Source organism: Python bivittatus, unplaced genomic scaffold (assembly GCF_059951505.1).
Source record: "Python bivittatus isolate LINGU-HERP-01145 unplaced genomic scaffold, Pbiv_v1 ctg000090_np1212, whole genome shotgun sequence".
Lineage (NCBI taxonomy): Eukaryota > Metazoa > Chordata > Lepidosauria > Squamata > Pythonidae > Python > Python bivittatus.
The window spans coordinates 2,235,149-2,262,047 of NW_028277046.1; the positions used below are offsets into that span (position 1 = coordinate 2,235,149).

General features: G+C 43.3%; 1 protein-coding gene across 1 annotated transcript in view; it reads left to right on the forward strand.

The window, feature by feature from the left end:
- Positions 1 to 26,899, forward strand: part of CFAP74 (cilia and flagella associated protein 74) — a 46,807-nt gene that overhangs the window by 6,573 nt on the left and 13,335 nt on the right. The window contains exons 7-26 of the mRNA XM_025177758.2: positions 2,944 to 3,048; positions 4,422 to 4,595; positions 5,227 to 5,337; positions 6,167 to 6,269; positions 6,936 to 7,093; positions 7,979 to 8,186; positions 8,792 to 8,962; positions 9,822 to 9,995; positions 11,071 to 11,189; positions 11,960 to 12,026; positions 13,275 to 13,364; positions 14,514 to 14,690; positions 15,828 to 16,002; positions 18,780 to 18,883; positions 19,195 to 19,317; positions 20,143 to 20,264; positions 22,526 to 22,654; positions 25,019 to 25,106; positions 25,877 to 26,050; positions 26,606 to 26,739. Coding sequence (XP_025033526.1) covers positions 2,944 to 3,048; positions 4,422 to 4,595; positions 5,227 to 5,337; positions 6,167 to 6,269; positions 6,936 to 7,093; positions 7,979 to 8,186; positions 8,792 to 8,962; positions 9,822 to 9,995; positions 11,071 to 11,189; positions 11,960 to 12,026; positions 13,275 to 13,364; positions 14,514 to 14,690; positions 15,828 to 16,002; positions 18,780 to 18,883; positions 19,195 to 19,317; positions 20,143 to 20,264; positions 22,526 to 22,654; positions 25,019 to 25,106; positions 25,877 to 26,050; positions 26,606 to 26,739 — 2,706 coding nt within the window. The remainder of the gene's footprint in view (positions 1 to 2,943; positions 3,049 to 4,421; positions 4,596 to 5,226; positions 5,338 to 6,166; positions 6,270 to 6,935; positions 7,094 to 7,978; positions 8,187 to 8,791; positions 8,963 to 9,821; positions 9,996 to 11,070; positions 11,190 to 11,959; positions 12,027 to 13,274; positions 13,365 to 14,513; positions 14,691 to 15,827; positions 16,003 to 18,779; positions 18,884 to 19,194; positions 19,318 to 20,142; positions 20,265 to 22,525; positions 22,655 to 25,018; positions 25,107 to 25,876; positions 26,051 to 26,605; positions 26,740 to 26,899) is intronic.

A 26,899-nucleotide genomic window follows, 5' to 3' on the forward strand; every position in this document is an offset into this window, starting at 1 on the left:
TTGGCTTTATGTGCAAGTCCCATCTTTTACTTTATAAGCCCCTCTTTGTCGGTTTGCAGCTTCCTCTATCTCTGTTAAATGTCAGTGAGAAGGTAATCTTAGATTTGGAAAGTCAGCGTCAGCCACGGGAGCTGCAGAATGATGGCTAGACATAGTGGGGGAACAATTACACTTGTCACAATTAAAAGGGTTCAAAACTATTTAATACATGGGTTTGTTTCACATCCAAAATTTGGGTTTTTTTATGCATAGAGCCCATATTTCAATTTTGCAGGATACCTAAATGAGAACAGACTCTTAGGAACATGGATTGCATTTGCTGTAGCCCATAATCTTACTTGGTGATTCATACTCTGTTAGCTCAGAGCTTAATAGCAAGTTTTGATCTTTAAAAACAATATATTTAGTTCCTCATAAATAATAATATACTAGAAAACTATAATGGCTATGATATTTTAAAATTCCTAGCTTATTCATCTGTATGCTATTCCTTTATTGTTTTTCTTGTTTCTTTTCTAAAATGTCTAAGAAAAAAAAGAAACGCAAACAAAGGTTCAAAAACACCATTCAGAGAGATTTTTAAATGAGACGGAAAAATGAAAGCCTCTTTTTCAGAGGAAATTAGCATATATATTTCAACGTACTATTAATCCAACTATGATGCACTAAATACATTATGATATAATACTGACGATAATATGATGCCCTAAAGCAAATTCTGTCTTTCTATGAGTAATGGGAAACAAAAAATTGGTGTAACGCTTGGGTTGAGATCCGTTAACAGAAAAATGCCATGTAAATAAGGCCGATTCTAGGAATAATAATGTTTCCCAATGCTCCGTCCCTAATTCCAGCTCGTAAAAGAGAAGAGGGCAAGGCTGCACCAAACGTTCTCCTTCTGGGAGTAATTAAAATGTGTGAGTAATAAGATTGCAGCCATCTTTTTACATCAAGTTCTTTCTGGCTGGTTTTGTATCAGAGAGGTGGCCTGTGATTAACTTAGGAGACCCAACTTGTTCTTAGACTAGAGCAAGCCTAGAGGAATTTCACTGATCCGTTTTGGTGTCCCCCTCTTCCCAGAGCTGGTACTATTGAGAAGAGCTATGGTTGAGGGATGTTCTTATTTTATTCTCTTCAGACCACGATTGATGCTCTCCTTCTCGGAGACTTGCTGCAGTTTGCGGAGCTCTCAGATTGTTGGAGAGATGGTGAACCTCCTCGGTCGTTGCAGAAATAGTTCAAGCGTCCCAAAATGGCTTGTAGAGATGCTTCTCCCAGAAAGGAGATACTCAGTTTTCACAGCATCGGATTTTTCCGTGTGATTTGCAGCCCAAAGGCTTGCTTTCATCCGTCATTCAAGAGAATCAATTTTCTTACTTTGCAAATGCTGTTGTGCTATCAACAGTGCCAGCCGATATTAAGATTATTGTCATTTGTTTCTTTTGGGAGGGTGCAGGTTCTGTACCCCTGTGTGGGTTGCCAAATGTTAGCACATCAGTCTCGAACACTTGGGGCTACAAATCAGTCTTTTCTTTTTCTTTCTGATCTGCTATTTAGAAACCTGTTACTATATTTGGGATATTTTCTCTGCAACGATTTTTCATCCCCTCCCTGACAAACATCCCAGAACTTGGCTGCATTTCATGGACTCGCGACTCAGATTTTTTTTAAACATTTTTTTTCTCTCTCTCTCTGTCTTTCTTTGTCTTCCAGTGTTTGGAAAGTATGCAAATACAACACAATGCTGGCACTGGGTTTGGGAGACCGCAAGCAATTGTTGTCCTGGCTCCGCTCCCCCGATTTGCTTGAATTAAAAGCTGCCGGTGGCTTGTGTGCGGCAGATCAACTACATTTACAGCCACCCCTGTTCCTTCTTGCAATTAATTGAGTTAATATAATTGTGCCAAGGCGGAACGCATTATGTGCCGACTGGCAAAATACTTGCCGATCAGCAAAATAAAGCCTCGTTATGTGCTGGCGAGCAAAACGAACGGGCTAAGGTGCCAAAAATGCCTAAATTCAAAAGAAGCAATTGGAGGCAGGACTGGATAAGAGTCATATTCAGTTGAAATAAACCATGATCCTCTCGCAGGGAAAATGCCCTCAATTTTTCCCTAACAGCTAGAGGCATCACATTTGGGAAAGCTGGCCTCAAGGAACAGAAAGATTCTTGCCTCTGGTATATTTTTCCATTATAATCCAGATGAGGAAGCTTCTCTCATGTTTCAAAGCACTAGGATCAGATTGGGCTTAAGGAATTCATTTAGGGCCACCAATCAAAGCAGAGGCTCTGTACAAGAGTGTGAATTTCCTGTGTCCCGTTTCTTGAACTTCCAAACGTGACTGATTTCTAGAGATGTCTCAGCACCTGGAAAATGCCTCCCCCATCCCACCCCATCCCCAACACTGTTGCCTTGTCGTCTTTCTGCCCGATTCTGCTTTCCAGTCACTCTCTCTTGGGGTTCACCGTTCCTCCTGCCCCTTCTCAAAGAGAGTAGACGCACAATGGAAACGTTGAAGTGGCAGAAGAGCAGAACCAGAATATGAATGTTAATTTCTCCGTGATATGCAGGGCTCTGTGTACACCTAAGAACCTACGTTCTTTGGGGTTCAGGTAACACCAGTTACGTGGGTTGTAATGATTTCCTATTATTCTAATTCCAAGAGTTGGCTATGACGAAAACAGCTCTTATTTTAGGCATTGCCAGTCAACTGGTATCGAGGTTTTAAAAGAGATTGAAAGGAGAACAGATACTTTTAGAGTATAATTGAAAACCATTCCATGAATACAAAGCTGCAGAAGTTTGGAAAACGACTGCCTGTACTTCTCAAGGCACCCTGATTGGTTAGGGCTGAGTTTTAACAATTCATTATTTCCAATTTTCTTCTCCTTCCTTTCTTTTTTCTCTTCCTCTCCCCGCTCCCCCTCTTTTAATGTATCAGCACTGCCGTGTTCCGCCTCCAGGCCTTGCATCGGCGCTTGTGTGGTGAACTGGGAAATGAAAAGGACCTCGAATCAAAAATCAGTGCAATGCTGAAGGAAAACGTGTAAGTTAAAGACGACAGAGGGAACGGTGGGCAGATTGATCCTTCCGCTTTTCTCTTAATGCAGCTTAGCTGTTTGGCCCCGACTTTGGGGAGAAATCTCTACTTAATGTTTTCTACTTCTTTTCTTTTGAGAGCAGGGTGAAGGGAGAATGGATCAATAAATACGCAAATGCATTAAGATTTTAAAGTTGGCAGCAGCCTCATTAGGGAAGTGTGGGCTTCAACAAGGAAGCCTTTTTTTTCCCCCTCTAACCTTAACTCTAACCCAAACTGAAATGCCTAAACATTCCTCCTTCCTTCCGGAATTCACGATGTCATATTAGTACCCCCTCCCATTTTTTCCCCATGACAACAACCTTGTAAGGCAGGCTGACCTAAGAGAAAGCAGCCAGCTTGAAGTTGCCTTGTGTGTTTTCCTGGCTGAGGGTGGACTTGAACCTGCATCTCCCCAGTCTTAATTCCAGTGCCTTCACCGCTACGCCACGCTGTCTGTCTGTGTAGGACTGTGCTAATATTTCCAGGTTATTATGTAACACTTCACTGTCCCCTGCATAGTGGGGAAGTCTACAATGGCGCAGGGATTGGCTGGAATGAAACTGAAGGCAGTGTTCCATAGTGGTTAGATATTACAGTAACAGTTGTACTGTAATCCCCTTTTTCAGGATCTCTATGAATTCGGTAAGGCTGAGGGGTTAGCTGCTGCCTTTCCAGCTAGCCTACCTTGCAGGGTTGTGGTGGAACAATATTGTCACCCTTGAGTATCCTGGAGGAGAAATAGAATCTAATAAAATAAACTGACCATGCGCTAGTTAGGAGGGCATCTTAAGGGAAATGAAAGGATGGGTCTCCTTACCCACTGAAATTAATTATGATTAACAAGTTTTCCCATCTGTCAACCCTTTTTTGAAGAACAGCACGCAACCACAAGAGAGTCACGTATGCTTTTTGAGAGCGATGTATATTTTTTAAAGCTATGGTTTGGTTCTGGTTTCTTGGAGTAAAGGTAAGGTAGAATCTCCCTCCAACCTAGCTTGATACAGAAGGAGGTTGCCCTGGCCTTTTCCCACTTTTTCTTTTCCCACTCTTTTCCTCAATCTAGCCTGTAGTTTGGGATTTCCTTGTGTTCTCCCATCCGAGTCCTAACCAGGCCCTAACCTGTTTTGAGATCCGTTAAAGTCAAGTATGGGCTACCCACAAGGCCCTAAATGGCTGATTAACAACCATGTGGAAACTAACCCAGCCTTAGAGAACTTGTCCCTGGAAACACCTTCCATACTAAGGGGTTCTGGGGCCAACAGAGGCTGCCTCAAAGTGTAATGTGGATGGATGGCGCCAAAGCAGGTTGATTACTGATGCGGCCTCCCTTCGTCAAGGTTCGAGATGTGGAAGATTGAAATAGAGCAAGGGAATTTTGCGGAGCTCCGCAAACAAATCAAGGTGGATGAGGCGGAACTTGACCAACAGCACCTAGAACAAGCAGAGGAACGGCTCCAGAAACAGAATGAGAGGGCCCAGCTCTTGAACCAGAGGTGGCTGAGCACAGAAAGGTAGGCTGGATTTCCACGCCCTCTTAGGGACGCTTCCAAATTCCCACTAGAGTCCGGTATAATCTCTTCTCGTTTCCAGAAGTGGATCCGTGCATCCTGGCCCTTCCCCACTGTTGTGATTTTGATGGCTAAATGCTGTCGAGCATAGGGAGAAGGCAGTTGGGTATGCCCGCTCCAAGAATGGCCTGCTGTTGGGCCCACGGGCTATGCATGATAGGAGTTATAGTCCCAAATGGACTTGGGGGGTGTTTGATGATACATAGGCACCTGCTCTTGTTAACTCAAGAATGAGTTATTTATTTGAAGTATCTCTACCCTGGTTTTTTCAGACTTAGAAAGTTCCTGGTGTGACTTGCAAAGACTGCAGGAAGGCAACCCCCTACAGTCTGGCTTACAATCTGAAAAGTATGGTGTACAAAGGAAAAGGGGCAGGGAGGGAAGAGAAAAATGGCAAATTTGGGCCGCGGTTTTTAACCCCAGCCAGAGAGAAAATAGTTGAGGTAACCTGACAGGATGGCTGATGACTAAGAATCTGTTTGGAAGATCCTCTTTCTCTTTTCTCCCTTCCATCTATAAGCTGTTGGGATTTTGCAACCCCATTTGAAAGAATCCTGCTTTTATTTCTCTATAGAAAAATACAGGAAGCTAGCAAGGCTTACGAAGAAAATCTTGCCAAAGTGTTGGACGATTCTCAGAGGAACCATACAAAGGCAGTCCAGTTTCTGAAGGACAGTTTAGGAAAGTATGTCATTGACTTTTCCCCCTCTGATTCTACTTTTAAAGAATACAAGGTCTGGTCCATTAACCTTTTGAATGGCCTTCTCCAATGTGTGGCTCCAGATATCTTGCTCTTCAACTCCGAGACTTAGTTCAGAGCCACAAAGTAGGTTGTTTGGTTAGGATTATGTACTATGAGCTTGTAAAATGTGTTACAATGGAAGACAGCAGGTTGGGGAGGGGGGATGGCATAGACTCCATTGCAAGTAAAAATTATTTCTCTCATGCAGCACAGTTAGATCTTTCCCCTACCAATAGCAGAAGACAGCGTCATTTGAAAAGCAGAGTATTTACTTCTGGAATTGAGGAATGGCTGGGCATGTCTTGGCAGTTTTTGATTTTCCCTGCTCATTCACTAGGAATCCCCAGGTTGGGGATTGACTAAACACTGGGAGGAAGTGGGAAACACACAACCGCTGCCAAGGGAAATCCCTGCCTCTAAAAAGACACATTCTTTGAATCCCAAATATCTCCAGTTTTGACATGGACCATTTCCTGTAGGGGATCTGAGTAGGAGGTGGAGTGATGCTACTGTGTTTGAACTCCTGAATGAGATCAAGGCTGCCTGCTCCCCTAGGTCCCATTGCAAAAGTCCTCAGCTAGCCTGCTGTAGGAAAATAGAGGCGAGAGTTGACAAATCAGGTTAGCCATGGTTTGCTAACCCTGGTTTGTTTAATACATTAAGCAGCTAGGCTCCCACAGCATGCTAAGCTCTACCCCTTATCAGAATGGCTGGGTTTGCGTAACCCACTGGACCAAAACCGGACAAGTTTGACCCTGTGCTTTCCCAACAGGGTTCGTGAGAAGGAATTGGAGGAGGAACAGGCCCGTCAGGAACTCCTGCAAAGAAGGATGGAAACGGTGTTGTCTTTGAAAAACAGCATCACTTCCAATCGGGTAAGGGCAAACTGCTTGAGAAGAACATACCGCTGCCTTTACGATAAACCTATCAAAATTGGGCCTTCCAGTTTTAATTAAACTCTGGGGGTGGGGGGACCCTGCCCCAGGGTTTTTCTTCTTCCTAGCCTGGAAAGAAGGAGGTTGCAAAGAGCTGGAGAAATTTGTGTTGGTAACACCATGCCACTAGCAATAGTTTGCACTTGCCGTTTGGCAAAAAAAGGAACATGTTGGCCAAAACACCAAAAGAAGTTCAGAAGCCTCCAGAGAATGAGGTAGAAAAGAGAGCGTCATTTGGAAAGCAGAGGGTTTACTTCTGGAATTAAGGAATGGCTGGGCAAGCCTCTGTCGTAAGGACAGGTTTTGGAACACCGTAGCCTCATTCTTCTATCAAGCTAAGCCATGATTTTAACTGTGCTTTACTGACTAAACCCCAAGCGCCTTTATGCAACATCCTGAGCCAGATTCCAGATCAATCAAACTGTGTGATGGCTTTGAACATAATTGTTAGAATTTTTTTTGTGCAGGGGGGGCAGGGGGAATAACTTTTGAAAGCAGTTGAAATCTGGAGTGTGACTCTGCCGGGCAATTGCTGACTTCTACCCTCAGGAACCTCTCTGCAGTGGATCCAAAAACAAAAGTATTTTTTTTAATACTCTTGTCTAGGAAAATCTCCGAACCCGTCAAGCCCTGGGCAAAATAATTGCATTTGATGCTCAACAGCAAGACCAGAAAATAAAGGAAGCCATTCAGGCTGAAGGACACAATGTGACCCGGGAGTTTTTTTGCCAGAAGCGACAGATGGAGTTTGAAAAGCGGAAAAAGTGAGCTGCTAATTTTCATAAAATATCATTTTGAGGGTGGCTCCTTCATTGAGTGCTGATAAAGTAACAGCCTTATGGGTTATTTCCCCCTAAGTCATTCATTTGTCAGACATCAGTTGCAAAGGATATGTTATGCAGGGGAAAAAAAAAGTTAAAACAGACATTGAGACTTTAATTCCCTGCCACAGAAGTTATTGTGTGCACTATGTTGGCTGGGAATTAAGAACTCTTCCTGTCATTTCAGGACAATTTTCTACCAGGAGGTCCTTGAAATGATTCCTATTTTTTAATAGTTGAAAAGTCATTTTAAAAGTAGTGATGTGGTTAGGTATGTGTGTAGGTTTTTTTTTTCTTTCTGTATTTTTTTTTTTAAGATACAGTTAAAAAGATTAAACCAATCCAGAAGAAAGGTGCCTAGAAATGCAAGAATCAAGCCCTCAGATTGAGAGCAGTAGATTTGGAAACTAGCATCGGGATTAACGCCCCCTCCAGCAGCCCCCTCTCCTGGTAGCGTGTCGTTTGAGGCTTCCTTTCTGACATCTTCTTGCTAACAACGTGGAAGCTCTTTTTCCTTTATTAATTATAGTCAACCAGGAGAAAGGTTTTCAAACAGGTGAGATGAGGCCTACATTTCAGCAGCGAATAGCCACCAGCTATCCGAGTTCTTTTATTAGCCCTCTCTACAGTAACTTTCAAAGGAGGATATTTGCAAATGCAATGAGAATGCAGGTCACAAAATAAGCCTGTACTTTCCCTTTTCATACATTCTTAAAAAGCACAAGAGCGGTTAATCCCTTTGGTCTCCGATGTCACCGTTTTGTCCCTCTGTTTCCCTGGTATCCGTTTCCAGTTTGTCTCAATTGTCAGCCATGGCTTCACCCACAGGGAGTTTCTGGAGCAGCAGAAAGCAAGCAAAGTGGAAATAGTCGGTCGGATTTTGAAAGAAGAAGCCCAGACGGAGAAACTGAGAGCGCAGTCTCATCCCCGGAAACCGAAAGGCCGGGACAAACTCTCCGACGCCGTCAGGTGGCGCATGAAAACGTGGCGCTACATTGAGGAAGCGTGTAATGATAAAGTGGCGCCTGTCGTGCAGGTGAGAAAAACCAGGGAGGGCTGTTAGCTTTGCAGACCCGGTGAGCTGAGGGAACTGTTAGACTGGGTCAAAATCCTTGTACTTCCATCCTTCACTTAGCACCCTGGAAGGTAGCTCTGTGAAATGGGTCAGAAATGAAACTCTCCTAATTGGAATATTGTCGTATTTCATGGCCATGAACGTCAGCCTGGATGGGCCATGCAGAGTTATGTATCTTAAATGTATTTCTTTTGCATAAGTAGCAGGTGCAAATGGGAGGAATAGATATGGATCTGGCTTGGTTTGCAGACCCCAGTGGTCAGGGCAAGGCATATTAATCCAGGAGCAAACACATAGTCACATAGTGCCACCTTTATTTAGAAACAAGAAGGAAGCAACTTATTTGGAAGTAGTAATGGGTCCATTCCAAATTACTGGGGCTTTTCCGTCCCCATTTTGCAGTGTTCAGTTTCCGGGAGTTTCAGTGTGTTTTCTCATAGTCTTTCCAAAGATTTTGCAACTAATTCACCTGGCCAAATCGCCCTTTGATTTTTTGCTCCGATAAAATGGGAAGCCTTCCAACCTCTGTTGAAAAATGTATCGTGAATGTCTCTGTTCTGCGGCAGAAACGTTGGCGCACCCCTTCGCCTTCCCTCTCGCTGGATGACAAAAGTCGTATCACCTCTCCAGAGATCATCCCGGAAAGCAAAGTCGTAGGCGAAGAGGAAGACGCAGATAATATTCTCGCAGAGCCAGAATTTATGGGGATTTGGGACCAAGAATACAATCTATTGCAGGTTCAGAATCCGTCTTTCTTGCTTTTCCATTTGTTTATTCCCTGTCTTTTCTTGTTGGGGTGAACGTGAGGTCCATCCTACCCATTGGGTTTGTGGCTTATTGTTTTTTTCTTTTTTAAAAACTCTGCTTTTTTTTTCAACTTAAAAGATCAGATCGCTATCCCTTTTGCACCTGACCTTAGCCGTGACAGCCACCCTGCAGTGTTAACCCCTCAATGCTGGGCTAAGCCATGTTCCACTGATGGCAACTCTTCCCCATTTCCTCTTTTCTCCACTTGCCCTGTTCCTGCCGAAGTCAAGACCCTGGAATGCCGTGCTACCATTTTCACAGGTTTAAACTCAGCAGCACGTTAGCATTTTCCTTTGCTGCAAAAACAGACTTGACAAGGCAAGATGTCAGCAGGTGCCAGTTTTTGCTCTCTCCAGCTTTGTTCCGGGGTAGATGGCAACAGTCACAAAATACACATTTGCCAGGAGATTAACTCAATCTGTCACCCTGCGCTCTGCCATCTCTGTGGAGCCCAAAGAAATAGGAGGCTAGAAAACGGGACTTGGCTTTGTAGGAGAACAGATCCCTGTTTAATGTATTTTTAGATTTTAAAAACTCTCCTTTAAAAACATCGGTTGGGGCAAAGAGCTGGTGGGCATCAAAAAACACCATGTTGCCAACCCCGTACTTTAGCTGAAGAGAGAGATTCCCTTTATAAGGAGTACAGGAAGTAAATGGACAAACCCACTATTTTCCTGCAAATCTGCTGATTCCAGCACTTTTAAATCAAAAGCCTCATTTATCAGCCTGCTTTATTTTATAAGTACTGTTCGTCCACCCTGTCTGAAACCATAATTGCATGCCTCTCAGGAACTGGATGACAAAATTGATTCCAAACCCCTCGGGGTATCGAAACTAGAAAAGGACATTTTTGCCCGGAACTTGGAGAAGCTACATGCTGGAGTCATTCGCAAACACCGTGTCTGTGGGCGTGAGTTTAAAGGGTGTCCTTTTTACAGCAAGCCGAGCCTCATTCATTTCAAGGTTAGATATGAATTGATCAACTGCATTCACACAGCGTGCTGAAGTTGGATTACTTTAATCCGGATTACGCTTGGTGTCTTTGTTTTTGTGAATTAGCCTGATGTGCAAACCCATACTGTTTGGTTAGTTTATGGTTCAGCCCATTGTGCAAAGCTAGGACATGAGTTCATGATTGAATGGATTAATTGACATTGAATGTGTTCACAAACAGAGTCAGTTTGTGAAAAGGAGGATTACCTTTCTTTGGCCAAATTAACATTTTGTGGTGGTGAGGATGATGGTGAGGATGACAAGAACATGGTCATTTTAATAGCTTTAATCTAACTTTGTAACTTAGTCTTTGCCAACATGGACGCCCTCTGTTTGTAAGGACCAATCCCCCAGGTTCTCAGCCAACATATCTATTGTTGGTAATTCAGAGTTTTATACACATTTGGATACACATCTAGGTTGGGAAAAATTGCTCTACCTCCATACTATCTGGCTTTCTAATCCTTCATCATCTTTCATTGCCTTTAACCCATTAAAGAAGGTTAGCTGATCAATAGCAAATGTGCCCAGATTTGCAAATCTTCTGGTACAAATAGAGTTGTGATTGTTTTAAAATATTTTTTTTTTTATTTTAAAATGAAAAACACAAGGTTCTGGTATTTCAGGTGCACAGCACATTGACACAAAGACATTTTTAAAACTTATAACATATTAAAATACAGTTGTGATTATTTGTTTTTTAGTGTACCATTTGGGAACAGGCATTTCTTCAGAGTGAAAAAAAAAGGGAATGCTGTTTTTAATTTCTAGTTATCCGCTTTTTAAAAAGAATTAAAGAGCGTGTTACCCAGTTAACTGGAAGAACTTTTTAAAAGCCCATCAGAAAATAATTTAAAAAGTATGCAATCAATTAAACATTGCAGCCTGATTTCTGACCCAAAGAAATACATTCTATCTCCTTCAATGCTCCCTAGTTTAGCAATTGTGTTGCACTGATCAAATCATCATGCTTTCTGTGACACCTCTTTCCTGCACTTTTTTTAAAAATAGAGCTAATATTATCTTAAAAAAAAATTATTTCCAGGACTTTGATGTTGGAAAAACCTATAAAAAGAAGGTGACTTTGATCAATGCCTTCTATAGTATCAACTACTGCAAGTTGGTTGGCGTCAGCGAACATTTGAAAGATTTCTTCACTGTGCTGTAAGTCAATATATGCTAGTCATTTGACCTGGGTTTGCGGATTGTATGGCTACCTTGGCATTCTGGAAGCACCGGAGGGAGAAAGAAGGTTGTCTGTAAAATAATGGTAATAAGAGGGCCGTAAGCATGCCAACATTTTAACTTTTCAAGAAGCTAAGAATTCTTAGAAATATATGTTGAAATGAGCAGTACTGGGGAATGGTTGGGAAATCTATTCATCCTTCATAGTGCAGGGAATAGTGGTGAACTTTTCTCATTGCCCGTTCGGCTTCTGGGCCTACAGTTTGTATCTACAGAATGGCTTTGTTCAGATAACGTGCTTCACTGGGTTACTGAATTTACCCATTTTTTGGCTTCTGTCATTACACTAAACCACTGAATAATATCCTCTTGCTTTGTCATGTTTTCTTCTCAGACTATAAAAATAGGTGAGTGATAATTTAGGCTGACTGCTACTTACCATCCGGCCTGTACAATCATTAGCCAACTGGATGATTTTTAAAACATTTATTGAAAATAAAAAAAATAAAATATTTATTTTGTCCAAGCAGGCTACAAAAGGAATGCTTTGCTGTTGCTTCACTGTTCACCATAAATGTTGAAAAACATTGAATGAGTGGTGTCTTTCTGCTCTGAAGTAAAGTTGGATTTCTACTCCGTGAACATCTAACCAGCAACTAATAAATATACGTCTTACGGTGAACAATATTTTTCCTGCTTTCATTAGCAATACTGCCGTGATCTAATTCTCTCTTTCCTTTCCCTCGCAGCTTTGATCCCCCCGGCCCAATGTCTGCAGGGATGTCTTGTGAAGTTGGGGTGACCTTTAAACCTATGGTAGGAGGAATGTACAGTCAGCCTGATTAAATGGCGACAGTTTGTAAATTTCACAATAGCTGAGAATATCACGCTTGGTTGACAGGGTGATAGAACCATGAAATTCCACTGCTCTGCTATATAACTGTGCTGGCCTTGAAGTCAAGATTTTTGAAAACGGTGGGAAGAGGAGAGGGGGAAGAAATATAGGAAACTAAGAGGCAGTTTATTCATTTCAGCCCAATATTGTTGATTTTCTCTGGCCGCAGTTTGTTAGGGCAAGGAGAGCATTTTCCATCCCTTGCAGTCTAATTTTTTTAAATGGTTTCAAATGAAGTTCAGCCTCTCAGTGGAAAGGGCTGCGGCGGACTGTTCCCCAGTGTTTCTATTTAAAACCGTGGCAAGGATCCCAAGATTTTCTTCAGTTGGTGTGCTAACAGTGATTCTTTCCAACCAAATATTTCATTATTTCTCTAGGACTAGGATAATTTGTTAACAGCTCTGGGGGCTCTCCAGGGGCTGTACCTTAGATCTTCATGGTGGCATACAATACCGACTTGAACTATTTTAACTTTGAAAAGGCATTTCTCCCTTTTATATTTCTGCCAATTATCTCAGTTGGGGACAGCACCTTGTCTGGGCTTGGAATCTACCCAGGGTCAGGTGTTTGGATGGGAGACCATCAGGCGATCCCAGGGCTGTAGTCTAGACTAGGAAACTAAAAAAAAATTCTGGGAGAAAACAAAGGCCAACCACTTTGGTCCTGTTGCCAAGAAAATGTAATGGCTGTTTCTACAAAATTAGTAGGAGTCAAACACAATTCAAGGGTATCCTTACCTTTTTTCTTCAAATGGTTAAACTAAGGCCATTCCCTTCTAGCACACACTTTTAATTTTTAGTATTTCTATTAGTTGTTTTTTTTTAAAATTTATTGCTGATTTTTCAAATGTTTGATCTCTTGTTCTATTGTCCATCAAGCTGAGGCTGGAACTTTGCCTTGCAGCGTGCCGGCTTCCTATTCGATTTTTAAAATAAAAATAATATATTTTTAAAAATAATCAGGTAGGACAGGGGTTTGGGGCAAAACAAAGGAAATACCTGTAGGTGAAATGGTGCCCCTATTATAGAAAAGGGTGGAGGAGAGAAATCAATTGTTTTAGCTTTACAGTACAGAGGAAGATAAATGTTACATTCTATTCATTAAATGAATTTCTTAGGCCCTTCAGATGTTTAATTGGCTGTTAAAGGAGTCTACTTGTTTTCTTTCAGATAAATGAAGATCTTGAAGGAGAAGTCACCTTTTTATCCCAGATCGGTTCCTTTTCCATTCCCCTGAAATGTTCAACCAAGAAGTGTGTGGTAGGTCCAGATGTTGGCTTAGAATTGGAGAGGAAAACATACCTCCTTTGGTATACAGAAGGGCAAAGAAACACATTAGCAGGAAAAGCGCAGAAGTGGGGAGGTGCCTTGGAGAATTCAAACGAACGGTGGTCTAGCAGCATTTTAAATAAATAAAGTACATACTTTTTTTCTCTTGCAATAAATCCACAAATCATTTACTCTGCAGTCAGTGGTGTATATTGGATGACACTGCTGTGAAATGGCACTCTGGCAAGTGTATGGATACGTCATTTGGTTTAGATGGCAAGCGTCATATTAAATAAACCCACAGACGTTTAAGTCGTCACACATGGAAGGAAATGCCTTTTTAATATATTTAAAAGTGAAGCCAAGTAAAGGAATAAATGATATAGAAATCAGGGACAGAGACTTTTTCTCCCTCTGTCAGTGTCATTTTATTTCTTTGTTAGATTTCTATCCTGCCTTTCCTCCAGGGGCTCAAGGTGAGGCCTGTGCCCCTTCCTCCGCCAGTTTTTCCCTACCACAACCCTGCAAGGTAGACTGGGCTGAGGCAGAATGACTGGCAGAAGAAGTTTCCATGGCTGAGGATACGGGGTTTTTTTAATTGGAAGCGTTGGTTCTTACTGGCTTTTCTCCCCCTATCAAATGAGTTGTGATGAATTCTTAGGGCTTGGCTTAAATTCCATATCGTCAGCTAACTTGGCCCTCGACGGGCAGGAACCAAATTGCTTGATGAATCCGTTGTTTCTTTGCCACCGCATGTTAGATGTGGCAGGACAGCAAATGGATCTGAACAATGGAATAACTAAAAGCATTAAGCGAATGCCTGGTCCCAAAGCAGGATGTCCCCAAAGAAGGGCCTGGCTTGGCCTTGAGGGGTCAAAATGAAGTTGGAATGGAAAGCAGAACCAAAACTGGAGCTGATCTTGTCCTCCTTACAGCACCATTCAGACATTCACTGAGGGACCTCACCGAAATTCCTGACCTGTAATGGAGTTCAAAGCAGCCTTGCCTTTTGAAGAGGCAGTGAAGATGTATAAGGCCTTGTGCTGACGTGGTGTCCTTCACTGAACCAATATGATTGCCCACATAGCACAGAATTAAATTATTTCCCTGTCCCCTCCTTTTTCCTTCTCTTTTTTTCAGCTGGCCCTAGATAAAGAACTCATTGATTTCGGCATGCACGTGGTCGGGGAGACCATTTCACGGACCATTACCTTGACAAATGGTGGGGCCCTGGGGACACGGTTCCGGCTTCGAAAGTTGGGTGACATCGAGGCTCCGTGCGCAGAGGAGGTGGTCCTGCCTTCCACTGAGAGGATGGTAATTCTGCATTAATGTCTTCTGTTCATCAGTCAAGCTAAAAATAGCCGGTAATAGTCACTCTCCCCCAGGAAAGGACCAATTTGAAGGTCCTTTTTGACTGCTTGGGAGCTCTTTCTAAAGTGTTAGGCCTTGCAGCTGTCTTCTAACTAAAGAAAAGAAAGGTGTCTTTCATTCTGTATTTTAGCCAGAAAGGTGCCATTCCCAGCTCCTTAAATTGTCCCTGCCCTGGGGCTCACAAACAAGGCAGAAGGCTAAAGGGATTGGTGAGAAAAGAACAGAAATATTCTAGGACCAGTTTGGAATGTGAAACAGATTTTCTGATAGGTCTCTTTCCTGGGCTTCAGACTCAGCAAACCCATTTTTCCCAATGAAACAATAGCCCTCAAACTGTCTGGAGCAAGGTTTTTGAGAGAAGCAAAGCATCCAATTTTGAAGTGTTTGGGTGGAAATGGTCTGCCCAACCGTTTTTCTTACACTGAACGTTTTTGGGAAAATGAATGAAAGTTTCCTGGCATGGTGGGAGGCGTGTGTGGCCGTTTGAGGGATCACGTTCATTTTCAAGCTGAAGAAAAATCGGGTCAGAAGATTTGCATTTGGGATTCCCATCTGCCTCTCGCTGGGGTTGGAGGAGCAATTCATCTAGCCAGGCTTCTGGGGGGCATCAGCATTTTGTCTGGCTGTTTTGTGATTCCGGGATAGGAAGAAACAAAGGTTTTGCTACTGTTTCTTTGTAGGATTCCAGAATCTAGGCAGCAAGAGATGCCTCCCCAAGCTTGGCGTGAGCTTGCAATCCTAATTTTTATATTTCCTCTCCTTCAGCACATGCAGTTCTTTGCCTGGTTGATGTAGCACGCTCAGTCATAATGCGGTTTGTTGGGTTTGGCTTAGTATTCGTGCAAACCCAAACACTTGAGATATTCTGATTTTTTATTTTTATTTTTTTGGACCCCTTAAAAATGTCCATTCTGGGACGCAAAGTGTTAGGCTGGTGCTGGTGGTTCTCCAGGAATCATCTTCTGTCTTCACAATGGGAGGCACAATCCAGTCTAGAGACACGTAACCTCAACCCTTGTGAGTCCATCTGGAAAAATAATTGGAATTGGGCTCAAGTCATCCTTCCCATCTTCTAATTAGGTCTGCACTCCTACGAGTGAATTATTCAGCAAAGAAAAAAGGAGCAACTACAGCATCGGAACTGTTGCCTTTGAGAAGGAAGCTGTCTCTGTGTCCCACTCAGAAGAAATTATCCAGCTCACTGCCCTGCCGGAGAAACAGCGCAGCGATATCACTATGACCATCAGCATGAATGGTATGGAGGCTGTTTCCTTCCTTCTCAGCTGGGAGAGCCAGTTTGAGGGTAGTGGTTAAAGCATCAGGCTAGAAACCAGAAAACCGTGAGTTCTAGTCCCACCTAGGCACGAAGCCAGCTGGGTGACCTTGGGCCAGTCACTCTGTCTCAGCCCTGGGAAGGAGGCAATGGCAACCCACTTCTGAAATCTTGCCAAGGAAACGGCAGAGACTCGTCCAGGCAGTTGCCAGGAGTCAAGACTACTTGAAGGGTTAGGGTTAGGGTACATGAACACCACTGGGGTAGCACAAGGGTGAGGAGCATCAAACAAAGCCACCAGCTGGTTTTTACAAGCCAGAAAGGCTGGATTCACACGTTACATCAGAGCATAACCCAAATGAACCCCAATCAGATGCTGTGGGAGACATGAACCCAGCAATAGGGTTTGTAAACCACAATGAAAGGACTGTACACTAAGCTGACCTGTGTTTTGGATGTTGAGTGAATCCAGGTTCCAAGAAGTAGCTTAAAAATGAGCTGGTCAGGATTCCAATTCAGTCCGCAGAGATGACTAGGGATGAGAGGTTCTCACATTACAGAAAGCCTGTAAAGACCTGGTCTTAGGAATGAGTAAGGGGGTGGGGTGGGGCTTTCTGAAAAGATTTCACAGTCCTGAGAAGGAAGATGAAAGATGGGGCAGGGAGACTCCCTGACAGAGTTTCTCTCCTATTTTCCCCATAACCAGAGTTAGGTTTAGGGTTGGGCTGAGCTGAGAGAGGGACTGGCCCAAAGCCACCCCATGGGCTTCCATGGCTGAGGGCAGATTACAGCCTGAGTCTCCCCAGTGCCAATCCAACACTTTAACTATTACACCCCACTGGCTCCCAAACCATCCTGTGATTTGTTTGCTTTTAATTTAGCATAACAGGAACTCAGCCACTGGGATATATAGACCAAAGTTTGAGGCGTAGTTGTTGCATGAACAAGGCCATTATTCCTTGTTCAACAACCCCCAGTTTAAATAAACCCTGACTTGGTTTGATGTGTGAATTCAGCCAATGCGACGGCTCTGTTTAAAATTCCTTCCTGCTCCCCTGGTCTTAGGGGGGAAAGATGCTTAGCAGGAATTCTGGGAATCAAACCTCCAACACATCTGGAAAATGCTAGGTTGAGGGGAGGTTGTTCTAGACTATGCCTTGTATCTATGCTGGACATGCATATGAGTTTTCTCCCGGTTTTGATTTTTTTCAACGAATCCTGGCAATTGTTTTTGGGTGCAGGAATATGTCCCTGTTCCACTTTCCATGCAGAAATACAATTCCAGGATGCTGCAGTGATGCCAAAGGTCTCTCGGACAGTTTTAAATCCATTCTTTAACTCTAAAGTGCACTCTGATGCCATCACCAGCCTTTCTCTTGCTCAGCCCATCTGGTTTTTCTGTAAACCCAAAGGCCCCAAACCCAGACATGAAAAACCAGCTATGTTTGTTCACCGGCGGCTTTACCTCCAAAATGCAACCTCCCCAGTCTCTCTGGATTTTTATTCCAACGTTCAACTGAATATTGTTCTCCATCCTTGCTATCCAAACACCCACCTTTCAAAAGAGAGAAAGCGCCACATGACAAGTTTATTTTTATAACTGGTAATTTTTGCGAACAGAATGACGCTGAGATGAGAATTATTTTTCTCTTCCCCTCTCAGCATTTTCATGTTCCAGGAAGCATTGGAGGGAGAGAGAAGGAAGCAATTGAATTTGGACATGTTAGATTTCTGCCCAGACAGTGTTACTGGTGCTCCCTTCACAGGGTGGCTACCCACGACTTCATAAGTATGCTTTCCTTGAAGACTGGCCTGTAGTTTGAACTTTGAACTAAAGCCAGTCATTGGTCACCAGGGAGAAAGTTACTACTTCATCTGAACTCCACCATCTTTCCTGAAAGCAGAGTTGGGGATTTATGTGTTAGATTAGGGTAGATGCCAGTTCAATTCCACTTTCAGCCATGAAGTTCATCAGGTGGCTTTAGATCCATCTGCGTTCTTGCATCATGCTAAACCAAAATGTGGTTGGTTTGGTTCTAACAGGAAGTTGGGCGTAAGCCCAGCCATTGCGAGTTGTTTAGAAAATACTGGCTAGTGTAAATCTCAGCCCAACCTACCTTATAGGGTTGTTGCAATCATGAAAATAGACAAGAGAGTCCTTTGTAGGCTGATAGGACTCCTGGCATGAAGAAGGAATATACATGTGCAGTGCAAATCATCCAGGCCTCCATAGTTTAATAGAGCTATTCAGCCCCTTGATAGAAGCTGGGCCTAAGTTCTTTGGCTGTTGGCCTGCAACTGGTTAAGGTGGGTGCAATTGAATTTCCCAAACCATGGAGAGTCAAAGCCCCTGGACAGATCATGCCTGAGGAGGACAGATTTTGAGACTGGTTTGGTGCATCTGACCAAGCTGTTGTTAGGGACAAGGTACTGGGAGAGAAAAGTCTCCCCACCTCCCTTTTTTCCTACCATCCCCACGCCCTACCTGACTTGAAAAAAGATTATTTTTATATAAAATGCAGCGATGATTGTTGGGTTTTGCTGTGCGCCACCCAGAGTCACATTGTTTGAGTTGGGCAGCCCTTATACATCCCTTAAAATCAATAAGTGTGTAGGGCACTGGGCTGTGCAAGAGTGCCCTGAGCCACCCAAAAGTCCCCCTGGGACACCTGATGCCTTCTGGTTAATGGTGTTTTATGATTGGCAGAGCCCCGGGGTGGATGTAATGTCTCTGATCCTCATCCGTTTGCCTTTTCTAGGGCACCAGGCAGCATCTGAGGTGGACATCCCTGGAGAAATCCCACAGAGTTCACCAGATCTTAGCCTGCCGGAAGAGCCCCCGGAAGAACTAAAATTGGGCAAGGTGACAAAGCGAGGGAGAACGTGTTCAATCTGTCTTGAGCAACCTCCCCCCAAAGGTGGCACTAACGTGTGGTTACAGGTGGTGTGACTCCCAAGGGGGCAGTCACAGAGCAGAGGTTGATAGGGTAACCCCAGTCTCTTTTTCTACCCCTGACTTCACAATAAGAAAATGGTAGCATGAAACCATTTTAAAAATCCATGACTTTTTTTCAACCATCTGAACAAAGACACCTTACTGAAAGTTACCTATCAGCCGAGGCACTCAAGTGCCAGAAAATGTCTTTGATTGCTGCTCCTTTTGCTTGCTCGCAGGTAACGGAGGGCGACATCGGGCCCTTCAGCTCTGTCAAACTTCAGATTATTTTCACTCCAGTGGTTCCTGGGACTGTTCAAGCCGATTTCGAGATTACTTTTGACAACCCAGATTGCAAACCGGTGAGTGGTGGGATCAGTTTGTCTCCCCCTCCCCTGCAGACGTGTCGAGAACCGAACCTGCCAGTGGCGTGACGGTGTGGCGTGCTCTGCAAACTCTGACATTCCCCTTTGCTCTTCTCAACACGCTTCTCATCACTTTCCCAGTCCTGATACTACAAAAGAGGGATCCAAATGTCCTTCCTACCCCAGGTGGGAGAAACAAGATCTACCCTGTTAATAAACTAGGTAGATTTTCTCCTTTCTGTGATGCTTTTCCTGGACGGCGAAGGAACTTCACACCGCTGTTTTTTGGCCCTCTTTCTAAAAACCAGAGCCAAGTGAGCGGATATTTGTTTCAGACTAGAGGTTTGTCATGTCTTTGGCAAGCTTGCCCAACCAGGTGCCCACTAGGATGACAGTTCCCAGAATCCCTTGCTTCGCTGGCAAGAAATTCTGGGCGTTGTTCTCCCAATACAACTGGCAGATTGGAGGAAGTTGATACACAAGTGTCAGAACCTCCTGTTGTTGTACCCCCCACCATTGTACGAATGAGGATCTGAACTCTCCTTAATTTGCACTATAGGGTTATGCTACAAAAGTGGCATAAACAATACAAAATTTCTTTAAGCTAAGGAAAGTAGCTTAAAACAAAAGACAGAGTAGTAGTAGCACGGGAGCTTAGAAATGACCTTACTCACCCACAGCCAGGCTATGAAAGAAAAATGAAAAAGTGTTGTTTGTTTGTAGGAACGATGGTGGGTATGAATTGGGGGTGGCCCTTTTTGAAAAAAAACATGCCAGCGTTCGCACCTGTGGCCATTGAGTTTTACATGGGTTCACCTTTAGTTGCAGATCGGGGTCATCGCTGTATCAATGCCCGTGCCGGTGAGGGTGTGCAATCCCACAATTGATCTGAAAATCTGCATGTATGATCGGCTTTATCAGGACTGCATTGTGGTTGAAAGCAGGTGAGCGGTCTCTGATATATTTCCAGCACGGTGCAATGCCATTTCTAAGGACGGGAGTACAGTTTTTGGCTGCTTGACAGAAGCATCATTTTACAGAACTGGGGGGAATTGTAGGGTTACCAACAAGCAGGGGGCTGGGTTTCCGAAGAAATGAAGCCTGCGTGCTGAATATTTGCTTTTTTTGACAAGCATTGCCTCCTTTGCGGGCCCACACCAATTCCTACCTTTCTTTCAATCTGCAGCTTCAGCTAGCGAGATGTTCTGAGCTATTTTTAAGTTCCTTTTCATCCTCACTGTTTTGATGTTCTGTTTTAAATGCAAGCAAATAGGATTGGCTTTTTAAAAATGTATGTTATATGATTCTCTTTTCCTTTGTTTCCTTTGTTTTTTTAAACAATATCTCTTGGAAGGCATGCATTCTCTCAATTCCTTACTAGACATTAAACACTGCCAAGATTTTCCACAGTTGGAAACGAATGAAGATGTTATCTCAAAAATTCAGCTTACAAACATGACAAATAGCTGAGAGATTGTTTCGATCCTTCCACCCACCCCTGTGACCAAAGATAGGATTATAAGTACAGAAGCAGGGTGGGTTTTTTTTCTGTTGGTTCCACTGGATTAATCTCATGCTAGATTTTGAGGGCCTGAAATTCAGCTTTCTGATTGTGGGAAGCACCCCTGCTCACACCTTCTCGAATCACACTCTTGCACGCAGCAGCAGAGTGAAGTCTGGCCGTTGATGTCCACCGATAGAAGAATGTCTGGTTCGGAGAGGCTATGTTTGACCATGAGCACAAAACATTTTTTTAAATAAAGAAAAGCGTTTGGATCCTGGGCAGTGGGTCAAGATTGTCTGTGCTTGGAGAAAGGAAGAGAAGTGTATGGTCCAAAGAGAAAAGGGGGCCTGTCTAACTAAAATTTTTCTTACATTCCTTTGATATTTTTAAAATGCTTTTGTCAGGATCTACGCAAACCAGATTCTTCAATTGTTTTAATATGCTTTAATTACTAATTATACTTTTGCTTTAATTGCTAATCATAGATCAATAGTGTAATGCTGGGAATGTTATTCTAACCGTTTGCTTGACCTGCCATAAAGGGGGGAAGGAGGAAGCCAGGTGCCGTTATCTCTATCTTGAGCCAGACATCCAAGGCCAGGAGGTGTGAGAACTGGAGCAAGGCACGAAGAGCTGAAAGCGGGAATAGAAACCTAGAAGGGGGGGAAGTTGGGCTTAAAAAGACAAGGCTTTGCTATGTTGAGGCAGACTCAACAAACTATGGTGCTGTACGCTTCTCCTGAATAAAGAAATCTGTGATGGAACTCTTTGGACTCCAGAGGATTTACTGAACTTTGGGATTGAGTGTGCAGACTCTGACAGCTTTATTCTCACATTCATACATTTCTGTTTCATTCAGTTTTAAAAGGGCTAAGTTTCACACGCTGCAGGAGTTAGAGTGGAGGGCCAATGGTGGACTTACAGTTTTAACAAGCAATAGTGTAGATTTCTTGCTCAGAGCCGATAGCAATATCATTTGTGGTGCCTCTGCTGGTGAACTTGGTTTTATTAAGGCAATTGCTGATTCTTACAAATCAGGAAGGAGGAGAGAAAGAATGTTGCCCGTTGTGTATTTGAAAGTGGTTTCAATGGCAGCACCTAGCTGAGTGTGGCTGATCTTGAAAAGCTATGCAGGGTCAGAAGTCGTTATCATGTGGATGGGAGACCACCAGGAAATCATGCAGTGTAGGCTGCATTGGGACTTTGAAAAAAGCACTGTGGAAGAAGCCAGTAGCAAGCCATTTGCATATTGTTGCCAAGAAAACCACGTCCCTGAAGCCCACAGGAATTAAATTCAAGAGAAACCTTATTTTTACTTTTAATTAACTTGTTTTGTGTGGGTTATGCCATTCCCTTGTCCCAGCAGGGTATCTTCCCTGTGCCTGTGAGCATTATAGAACAGATTGGACTGTAATTCATATTACCAGAGTTCACTCAGCGCACCTACCCTGGTTAACTGAGCCACATACTCTCTTAACCGCAAATGCCATACTGGCTCAGTTTGTCTCACCTCCTAGGCCAAGACACCTTGGGCTAATTTGTGATTCAATTTCTGGCCACTTTCCATCTCATTTCACCCTCTGCAGCGCAGGCATGGCTGCGTGTTTAGGGGAGAGCAGGAGAAAAGGAGCTGCAATCCCTGGTTAAAACTACTCAGCCGCTAGAATTGAGCACTCCCTCCTGCCTGTCTTCTCTCTGCAGAGCGACCAGCGCCTTGCGCCTGAAGTTTGAAGTTTGTAAGGAACTGGACAGCTATGTGGAACTGCTCCCCAAAACAGGCTATATCCAAGCCCAGTCTTCCTTCAGCGTGCAGCTGAAATTCCTGCCGAGGTAAGGAACGCCCTGGCTCCTTTCTGTATGCCCCGCGTTCATTTCCTGATGGCAAATGCATTTCCCAGCCGCCATTCTGCTTCAGGAGAGCCTCAGAATTGCACGCAAAACCCTACCTCTTTCTTCAGCAATTTGGGAAACTAGAGTTGCAACGCCACTGGAAGGCCAAAGGAATATTTCTGGGCATGGCTCTGCTACTCAGGGTTGGAGTAGCATTAGACTGGGACAATAGACCTCTAGTGCTGATCATGTTTTTGGAGTCCAACCCGCCTTGCAGGGTTGTTGTGGAAATAAAATAGGGGAGATTGACCGTGGAGCTCCTAGATAAAGGTGGGATAGCGTAGTGCAGCCTAATCAGGAGAGAAGGACCTACATTGTGAATCCCATTTACACAGGAGGTTTGGGGGAACCAGGGAGAGCCAGGTTCAAGTCCACCCTCCTCCTTGGAAGCTCAGTGGGTGACTTGGGGCCAGTCACCGTCAGCCCATCCTACCTCACAGGGTGGTTGTGTGGAAATAGGAGGAGGGAGCAATCATACACAGGGCCTTGAGCTCCTGAGTGAAAGGTAGGAAGGTCAGTCAAATCAATAAATAGGACCTCATCTTACGCTCCCCCACCCCTTTTTTTAAACTTAGGATTGTGAATTATTTTCTACATTTGAGGTCCTTGTTCAAAAGGAGTGAAGCCCCTTTTGTTTCACCTCCCTTTTCTTCTCCTTTCAGGGTGGGCAGTTAGAGGGCATTTGAATTTGAATAGCAAATCCTTTTCTGTCCACTTGAGTGAGAACAGTTGAGGGGTGAGCGAGATGCCAAGACATTGGGGGGCCCAGCCCTGCTTGATCTGCGTGGCACAGCTCTCCCACCGAGAGTGACTCAGAAATGCTGGTAATTAATTCACATCAATGTCAAAATGAACAGATTGCCCAAGATGGGCGCCTTGTCTTTGCTCCTAACTACAGCTGGGACCTAGGAAGCTAACATACTGATTACTATGCAAGTTTAAGTTCTATTTATAACCAACAGTATTTTCCTGGAAGAAGAGCAATATATTGGTCTTAAAAAAATGGTACAGACAGTATCGGCTTGTCATTGGCTCCAATTTAATATCACAAGCTGACAGAGCCTAACAGAAGGATTTCCTGGCATCATGGGCAGAGAAAAGCAGCAGGCAAGATCCACGTGAAAACATTGCTTTGAAATCGCCATGCAGAATGGATACTGAAAAATCTGCTTTGCCACTAAATCAGACTAATAATCTGCGTTGCAAAGAAAGAAAGAAAGAAAGAAAGAAAGAGAAAGAAAGAAAGAAAGAAAGAAAGAAAGAAAGAAAGAAAGAAAGAAAGAAAGAAAGAAAATCCTGCTCTTACATCATAGTTGTTGGAATGGGAAGTTGTCACGTTAAAATATATAATACAGAATTATTTTGCAGGTTGTAAATTTGATGGCTCCATTCCTGCTTTATGTTAAGCCATGCTTTGCTGTGGGATATTGAATGAACCAGTATTGCTGGTTTCCATAATTCAGCCAGTGGGAAGCTATGGTATGCAAATGACTTTGGATGGGCTCATACAAGTTGCTAAGCCAAACCACAATGCAGGATCCAGCCTGGCTTTAAAATTGTTTCGTGAGCCCTCAGTGCCAGGCAGAATGCATTTCAACCACACGTCATTAGAACCAAAGAGAAGGGTGTATGTGTTTTATGACGCAGTTTGCAAAGGTTCTGCAAAAAGTCTCCTATATTTTATGAGCTGAAAGAAACAAGGATTTTCTAGGATCTTGAGATAGGTTTTCCTGAAGTTCTCAATAAGGTTAGGCTCAAAAACTGAAAAAAATCCAATCGATTATTGATTCATTTAGCTGAAAGTATGAGTTTCATTGAATATTTGTCAAACTTTTATATTTGCTCTTTAAAGAGTTACTCACCCAGCAGCTAAAAACTGGTAATCTGGTTGATTATTTACTATGAAGACAGTAATATATTTGCTTAAATAATTGATACCCCTGTCTTAGCAAAAGATTGGCTCCCAGACAAGTGTATTAAAATTTAATACAAAAACAATTGTTACCTTCACCTTATCTAAAAGTTGCAGCATAAAAGAAACAGGGATCAGGAGGGAAGAGGAAAAAGCAGTCTCAAGCCAAAGCTCACAATTGCAATATTCAATAAAATGTTTTTTTCTCTCTTGCCCAGAGATACTTTCCCCCAAATTCCAGCACTTACCTAGATACCTGAATAAATTTAAATCTGGATTTCTCTGAGGAACACATAAGCAACCGGGCAACACTTTAGGAATATCCTTAAAGTTCTTTTATGAAGCTGACTCAAGGTCATTCAGCCTGGCCTCCCTGCTCTGTTCTGTTTCAGAGTCTCTCTTTCAGAAGATGCAAAGAAGTACTTTGATGAGAAAACCCGAGTTTTGGAAGCCCCAATGACTATCAAAGTTTCTGATCAGGTCAGCCAGGCCAATCTGAGCTTTTTGCTCTGTAAGCATGAACGAGGCGATGTCTTATTCTGGGCAAGACGGGATTCTGCTGAGAACCGGGCAAGAACAGGGAAAGTGGGAGAATGAGAGACAGCAAAAGAATGCATATGTCACTTCCCCTGCCCTGTCCTGGGGTCCTACAGATGAATTAATCTTCCATCCTATCAGCCCGAACCATTGTAGTCTGTGTGGGCCAGGAATGCTGGACGACATCCTGCTCCAACCTGGGAATGAGTTAGAATGGAGGGGGTTTTTTTCCCCCAGGACCAAGGACAGCTCCAAAAGTAGAACCATTCCTGCCAGGTTTGGAATATAATGTACTCAGGATAAGGAGTTAAGGACTTGTTAATACGAAATAGCTATGTGCACAGACACGCGTGTGTGTATGTCTTGCTGGTCTCGGGCATCACTACCGGCAGAGGCAGACTCTGGAATACAGCAAGTGGGTGGGAAAATGGCTCTTTTCAAAGCCATGAACGAGTCGAAGAGTTTGGATATTCTGTATGAAAATTGTACCGAATAAAAACATCGAGGAATTGTTCTGACAGTGGGGTGTACTGGGAAACAGAGATTTGTAACAAAATTATTTGGAACCCCATTGAGATGCAGTTCCCAAGGTGTGAGCTGTGCCAGCCAAGGCTGATATAGAATTGGTAGGGTTTTTGTTTTTTTTTTGATGTGGTGCTTCAAATGTAATATTGTGACCAGTTTACCACACCGGCTCATTTTCTGTTTTTTAGAGCAAGCCAGTTGAATTCACCATGCACGCAATCCTTACCACCTCGGATATAGAGATCAGCCCAACAGAAGTGGATTTTGGATACTGTTCTATCTATGAAGCTGTTCGGACAACAGTCACCCTCACCAACAAAGCCATTCTTCCTCAGGAGTTTGGTTTCGTCGAGCTCCCTAAGGTAAAGATCTGCTGTTTGTCCAAGATGGCATTCCTGGGAAATTTGCACCCCAGGTGGGAATTGTGCTCAACTGTTTATGATCAACACTTTTCGTATGTCATGCTTAGAGAGCGACCTGCATCAGAAAATTGGAATTTCTTCCATCTTCATACACTGTGCAAAATGGGTATACCTATACCTCCTAGTGTGATCTGTGATAATTTCTGATGTTTTACTCCTCCTGGAGTAAATATATATACTCCATATTTTAAAGCATATATTTTTACAGCCCTGAGGGCTAGAAACTTAGTTTATTTAGAATGGAGGCAGCAGACGTCCATAGTCAATGCCACATTCAAAACTTCTTTTTTTTTTGCTTTGTAATCTCAACACCTGTAAAAATTCTGGTTAGGATGAGAGCGAGTCTAGGACCAAGTTCAAAATACCCTTTTGGATAAGGTAGAACTTATATAACTGGGTCAGTACGTTAGAAATGATATGACGTGTGATTTTTCTTTTTAACCTTGTCTATTTCCTAATACTTTTCCTTTGTCTTTTTTCTCCTGATTTGGAAAGTTTATAGAAGTTCAGCCCAATGATGGGTTTGGAATACTCTTGCCTCTGGAAAGCTTGACCCTGGATGTCATCTTCAAGGCCAAGACAGCTAAGCTATACAGCTTTGAACTCATTTGCAAGACGGAGATCAACAGGTATGTGTGGAATTTCAAGCCCGGGGAGGGAGTGGTGTTCCAGTTGCCAATTCCATTATGTAATTGGGCAGAATGATTTGGGGGAATCATTGAATTGGAGTGGACTATACCCTAGGTCAACTAGAACAGAAGACTCCATTCTTAGCTTCTGGCACTGGGC